Source organism: Acanthisitta chloris, unplaced genomic scaffold (genome assembly GCF_000695815.1).
Source record: "Acanthisitta chloris isolate BGI_N310 unplaced genomic scaffold, ASM69581v1 scaffold7031, whole genome shotgun sequence".
NCBI classification, from domain to species: Eukaryota; Metazoa; Chordata; class Aves; order Passeriformes; family Acanthisittidae; genus Acanthisitta; species Acanthisitta chloris.
The window spans coordinates 25,407-31,896 of record NW_008655391.1 but is presented as its reverse complement, the minus strand read 5'-3'; the positions used below and the strand labels follow the sequence as shown (position 1 = coordinate 31,896).

Genomic DNA, 6,490 nt, shown 5'->3' with positions numbered 1-6,490 from the left:
AAGGAAGGAGGTCCTAGTACAAAAGCTTGAGGTTATGGTACTGAAACAAAGAACATAAATCCAGATCATACCTGTGCTGCTTTGGGATCAATCTTAATTACAGTGTAGCTTTGTGTTAAATTGCAGCATCAGGATTCAGTAGTAAAACTGTAAGGCAATCTGAGGATCACTCTCCATACCCTGCTTCCCTTTCTGCACACACATCCTGCACAGGACTGCATTCTCCTTGGCATCACACTACTTGCAGTGTTTGCAAGACATTATAGGAGAAAAGCCTCTGTGCTGAGCAGCAGCCAGGACTTCCTCCATGGCCAACACCTGAAAAGGTCTTTTGTCTCAGCAACAGCCTAATTTGTTCCTTTTCGTCTCTCACGGGCCTGGTGTACACAAATGCCTTGTATTCCTTCTTCCTCTGTCTCTTCCAGCATGATGAATGTCTTCTCTTCTGATTTGTGGAGGCTCACATGGGTCTGTATCTATCAACACAGTCCAGAATGCCCAAGAATGGTCCTGGGCACTGGACACTGTCATCCAACCTGTTAATAAGCTCTTAGCCTCTTGCCTGGTGTGCACTCACCCATACCAGCCTGCCAGTTGGAAATCCCCCAGAGAACTCACAGACAATGTTAGAGACTAGAAACTTCCGAAGCCACACATTTTTTCACAGGATTCCAAGTGCCTGCAGCAGTCCCATCTTGAAGGCTGATAGACATTGCTAGCATAGGCCACACGCTGTGTGCACAGCTTGTTAGCCTGAACTTACATCAGAACTGAAGTGAGATTGGAAGTGTGTGCCCAACCTCGTAGACTCTATGTAAGACCGTTCCAGGACAAGGAAGGCATCAAGCCTTTGAAAAACATCTGCCTCTATTCCTTTAATTTGTACAAGCTACTGTAACTAGTGTACAAGCCAGTACCTCTCCCACCCCTGTAAACTTGGGCAAACTCGTGTAACTTCACTGATTCTCTGTGCTACAGAGTGAATTAGTGGTTTTTATTTCCCTTCACAGTTCGAACATGTCCTAAACTTCGGTCTCCTGAAAATGGACGCATCAATTGTTCAACGGCTGATATCTCCTATAAGACAGTGTGTTTTGTGACTTGCAATGAGGGCTATGAAATTGAAGGAAACAACAAACTCACCTGCCAGGGCACCTCACAGTGGGATTCAAAGGAGCCAAAGTGTGTGGGTAGGTATCTGATCTAACTCTGTCCATTCGTGTCAGAGTGCAGCCTTTTCTGACACGCTGTCATATGTAACAAACTCTTCTTATTTTAATACCTGGTGAAGCTACAGTAGGAAGGAGGATTTTTCTGTGGATGTTTTATACAGGTCATAGACATTGGGGAAGAGCAAATAATTTGTAAATGTAGAAATTGGATAGTCTGTCATTTAAATCCAGCATGGAAGGATGATAACTGAAAGGTTGTCACATCTGGTGAGTGTTAATACAGTGCCACACAATGCATTGCAGGGAACGTACAAGTTGTAGGTCTATACTATGGGTGAAATGTGAACAGCCACAGGTTTGAGTTACAATTTTAAAGCTGAAGATGATTTCTGAGCAAGGACTAAGTTATGTTAGCCAGGCACTGTGAGTGCCAAGTGAAGGTGTGGCACATGTCACTTCTGCTGAACTCCCAGCAGCAAAAGAAGAGTTTAGTCAATTTAGGAACCTCTAAGTCAGGATTCAGAGGTCACACCAGCTGTGCACATATAGGTAAGTATTTATTACTGTTCCAGAAATAAAGGATTGTAGATTTCAGAAATAACCATTTAGGACTAGTGACTGGTATTAAATTAACTTTGAAAAGTAAGACAATGAGATACAGTTAGCACTTTGAAGGGTAGACTGAAGAAAAAAAAAAAGCACAGACTTAAAAGTTCAACAATGCAGAAGCTGATCCAGAGGTGACAAAAGTCAGGGTAAAGTATACGTCACCTGGGTTCAGTAAATGCCATGCCAATAAGGTGACTTGTCTTGAACCTATGGCTATTTTTTTACTGTTTTATTGCAAACTTAAAAATATGGACTTTGTATAAGACAAGAATAAGTTTCTAACTGTAGATTTGTTCTCTAAAATGATGAAAATAATCCACAAGAATTAATTTATAAAGACAGTTTGTTAAGAGATCCTAATCTTTCTTCTGTTAAAGTCAGTGGAAAAACTTCAATTAACTTCAAAAGGAAGGGACCCTGAAATCCTGTTGGAATATTATAATTGGAAGATTAACTGTATTCATCAGTTGAATTCATCCTTCCTAGCTTAGCATTTTGATTAATAAAATCCAGCTCTACTCTCTATCAGAAGATTTTTTCACACCATGCAATATTGCCTCCATTCCTGGATTACCTATGGCAATATCTTATTTTTGCTGAGTCTAAAAATCTGGTATAAAAGTTACCTGTGACTGTCACAGAGGGAAGAGTGTTAGTTAGAAAGCATCTCTGCTGCTTCCTCTTGTGACTGGTGTTTAGAACAAGCTTGCTGACATTTTGGTTCAATATAGATGTGTACAGTTTTATGCAGGAAGGATGTAAATCAGAGGATTAATATGGTGTCCTCCTCAAAAACTGCCCTTTTTACTCATTTTCTGAGTGATCATTATCATGGAGGTATTCTTCATTTTAGTGTGAAAAGCTGCTAACTATTACTCATCTTCTGCTATATAAAAGGTACCAGAAATCCTGCTGTATTTAGGCATTTTGTAATGAATGATTTATTAATTTCATACCTTCTGGTAGAAAAATGAAATGGAATTGCATTCAGTCTTTTACCTTCAAACAGATTTCTTGGACCTTAGGGTATTTTTCTAGCTCTTTTTCTGAATGCTTTGCAGTTTGACTGCTCATCAGTGCAGAGTTTGCCGTACTTGCAAGTATTCTAGCCATCTGTAACAATAAATGACACTGTACCACGTAACATTGCCTGGATTGTTTACAGTCACTTCTGTAAGGTCTATTGTCATATGCATCTTTTCCCAAGAGACTGGAAGTTAATGCAAGTTTGGGTATTATATATGTTTTAAATTTTTATCTTTTTTCATCAAAGATATTGTTAGCAATGAGCTACTTTAGAGTAGGTTACATATATTTATAGCTGGCTGACAAAGAAAATACCTGATGAAAAGGGAAGCTTTGTCATTTGTCCAATTTTAAAAATAAACACAACTCCATAGTCATGTTCTTGTGTTTGCTTCTCATTGACAAAAGATTTATATCCATTACGTTAAGATTAATGAATTTTGCAAGACACCGTTCTTGCCTTGTTCAAGATTTTGTGAAGGAAGGTAAAATACAGATGGCATCCAGGGTGTTGATGCCACCTATTGTTGAAAGAATTACTACTCCACACTTCTAATTGCAGCTGGCTAATTTTTTTTTCGCTGAAGCATAGTACTTGAAAAAGGATTGAAGCAAAGAGGCAAGATTTGCTTCGTAATCTTTTGATTTGTCACAATATTTAAGTTCCTTTTGATTTTAAGAATTACAATAGAGTTATGTTTCATCACAGGTGAAAGCAGATTCTTGTCTCTCCTTAGAAGTACTTTTTTCTTCTCTATTAATTCCCTAGTCATATGACTAATATCATGAATATCATTCTGCTCTTCATGCAGTCCAGACTTCTGTATCAGCTTGATCGAATTATGGAACTGAGTACAGATACAAAAAGTTAAGGAACACTACTGCAGTTGTTGTTCTGTGTAGCTGAATTGGGTTGGGTTTTGAGTGCCCTTCATGTAAAGACTTTTCTGCTTTCTTCACTGGAATTACAAGTTTTTTCATTGGCTGTGAATAATGAAGCATTTTTCTTGTGTGTTTGTCTGTTATTGTCTGTTGTTGTAAGAAACACTACTGAAAGTCTGTGAACTCCATCCATGGGACACCCCTTTTTGCCCACTTTGTTAACACCTCTACGCTTGAAGTAAAAATAACATTCCTTGCCTCATGTCAAGAATGAAACAAAGCTTTTGTGAACCTGTTTACATACATTATGGGTTTTGTTTTGATGCAAAAAGTCTTTGAATTTGTCGTGAATTCTAATAATACAATAGGTCAAAACTTTCATTTTAAACCCTTAAGCAACCATCAGCACTTCCTGATTTCACAGAGAAGCTCATCTGTCTCTTATGGTCACCCTGAGTCTTTCCAGCTGGGTTTTGAATACAGGCAAGACCAAAAGCAATTTCATTTGGTTTGGAATGCAATAGGCAAAATCACATGCCATATCCCTAACATACAGTGAGTTTATGGCAGGGTATCCTTCTTCTCTCATTATTATTTCAAAAGAGAGTGTAGAAACTGTAGATGGCTATAGATGCAAGACTATTACCTCACTCGTACTATGAAGTCTGGTTTTCATAGAAGAAAGGGAATGCAGCTGCAAACTAACCCATGAGAGGTAAAGTTGTAAAGAAAAGAAAACAAAAAAGAAGAAAAGGAAAACCCAGAGAGTAAGATACCATGGATCCACATGAAAAATACCATGTTTCTGTCGCAGTAAAACACATGAACAAGAAAACAGAAGACCCGATATCCTGGGTGCTATTTGCTTCAGTCAGTTCTGGAGTACAAAGTTCAGTCAGGTCTCACTGTTTTGATGCACTCTTATACACATACAGACTCTTAAAAAGACTGTGTGTTTTGTATTCCTGCTAAGTGGCCATATGACTATTTGCAGATTTTTTTTGTATGTGTGCTTTGTATATGTCAGTTATCAGTCATGTCCTTCTGGTCTCTTGCAGAAAAGCGTTGTCCCATCCTCCAGAGACCAGCAGGTGTGACAGTTCTCCCTCCCATGTGTGGGCTGGAGCCTGCCATTTCTGGGACTGTGTGCCACCTGAGCTGTCCCCAAGGATTCATTTTGTCTGGAGCTAGAGAAGAACTCAGGTGCATTTCCTTTGGGAGATGGAGTACAAACATCCAGGAGGCTCTGTGTAAAGGTAGAGACCCACACAAAATCATGTCTGTGTACACGTGTGCAGAATTGAAGGGAAGCACACAGCATATAACTGAGTCAAGACAGGTTTGAGCTGGAGAAAGCATGATATATACAGTGTGTAGGAAGTATTACTTGTACCATTTTAGCTTGATCGTCAGATTTACTTGTAGTTTGCAATAAAAATATGGAGTTCAGAGGTTCCTTGAGTGTCATTTTAAAGTGCTCATGATCAGCTGTCTCTCCTGGGACGCTGTTGTTGGGAAGCAGCCTGCTAAAAGGCCTGGTGTGCAGGTAAATTTGAAATTTCAATGTAGAAGTAAAAGCTCGTAGCTTAAAGGTAGTGAAAGTGGAACCCACACTTCTAGTAGAATGACAATGATAATAGTATTATTACTGGTTTAGCACAGCTTTATATAAACCCTGTAGTTGGAGCAAAACTGTAAATGCTGTGTAAACCCTGGCTGATAGAGGAATGTTCATTTCAGTTGTCTTTGTACTGACTGTAACTGTTAACATGCCCCAGGCAACAGTGCACAAGGGTTACTGAATTGGAAGGAGCCTGGTTTTGGCAAGATAAAACTAAAAGTGCAATTTGTCTGGGAATATGCTATTCACCTCTTCATGAACTATTGTGCTCCTAGCATTAATGCTTTCACCCCAAACGGGCCTGTGCCAGCCACTGGATGAAAGAACAGTAGAGAAAACAGTTGGCAGTCATCATGCCAGGTCACTACAACAGCTGAGGTGGGAAATTTTTCATTGTAGAGGCCAGGAAGATTTTATCCCTCTCTTTAAACATACTGTTTCCCACTCTGTGATGTACCACATTGTTTTTCTGAATCTTTTGTGTAAACCTGTGCCAAACCACAGTTTTTAATATGTGATGGGATCCCAGCACAAGGCTGCAAGCTGCAGTGTTTAGGTCAAGATAAAGCAGTATGGCATGGGTTCAAGTTTTTCGATATTACCAGTGCAAAAACCCCTAAAGTAAGAGGCACTGAGAAACTCTGAAGGTTACTCTGTTCGAGTAAAAATGAACAGATGCATTTCAATTGCTTTATTCTTGTTATTGTCTTTTTCTATTTTGCTGCCAACATATTTGGCCAGTTCAACACAGCCATTTTCTTTCTGACTTATTTATTAGTGCTTTTCCAGAACTTCATTTTTAAATGGAATTTGTCCCAGCTTGAGGGCTGTGGTCAAAGGAGTGTGAACCATAACTGGTAGTTATTTAAAAGAGTGCATTTGTAATAAAATTGTCATCTGAATTAGTTCAAAGGAAGGCAAAAATCACTCGTATTTATTGCTTTGCATTCTTAATTATGGAATTTAATTTCCCAAGTTATGTCCTTACTGGAACTGTTTAGTAGTAAAAATATAAGTTATGTCAGTTGTGAGTTATTTTAAAGCCTCTTGGGCATAGATGAGTTCAGAGCCAAATGTGTCCTTGTCTCAGTAGTCTAGAGACCATTTATCAAGCAACGCTACAGCAATGAAATAACCTGACCACAAATGTTTTGGGAGGCCCTATGTCAGGGAACTGAAG

At 39.0% G+C, this 6,490-nt stretch overlaps 1 protein-coding gene across 1 annotated transcript in view; it reads left to right on the top strand.

Moving 5' to 3' along the window:
• Nucleotides 1-1,010: 1,010 nt before the first annotated feature.
• LOC103810942 (sushi, von Willebrand factor type A, EGF and pentraxin domain-containing protein 1-like) overlaps nt 1,011-6,490 on the top strand; it is a gene marked incomplete at both ends in the record, with an annotated part of 29,078 nt that continues 23,598 nt past the window's right edge. The window contains one exon of the mRNA XM_009083875.1: nt 1,011-1,190. Within this exon, the coding sequence (XP_009082123.1) occupies nt 1,011-1,190 (180 nt within the window). The remainder of the gene's footprint in view (nt 1,191-6,490) is intronic.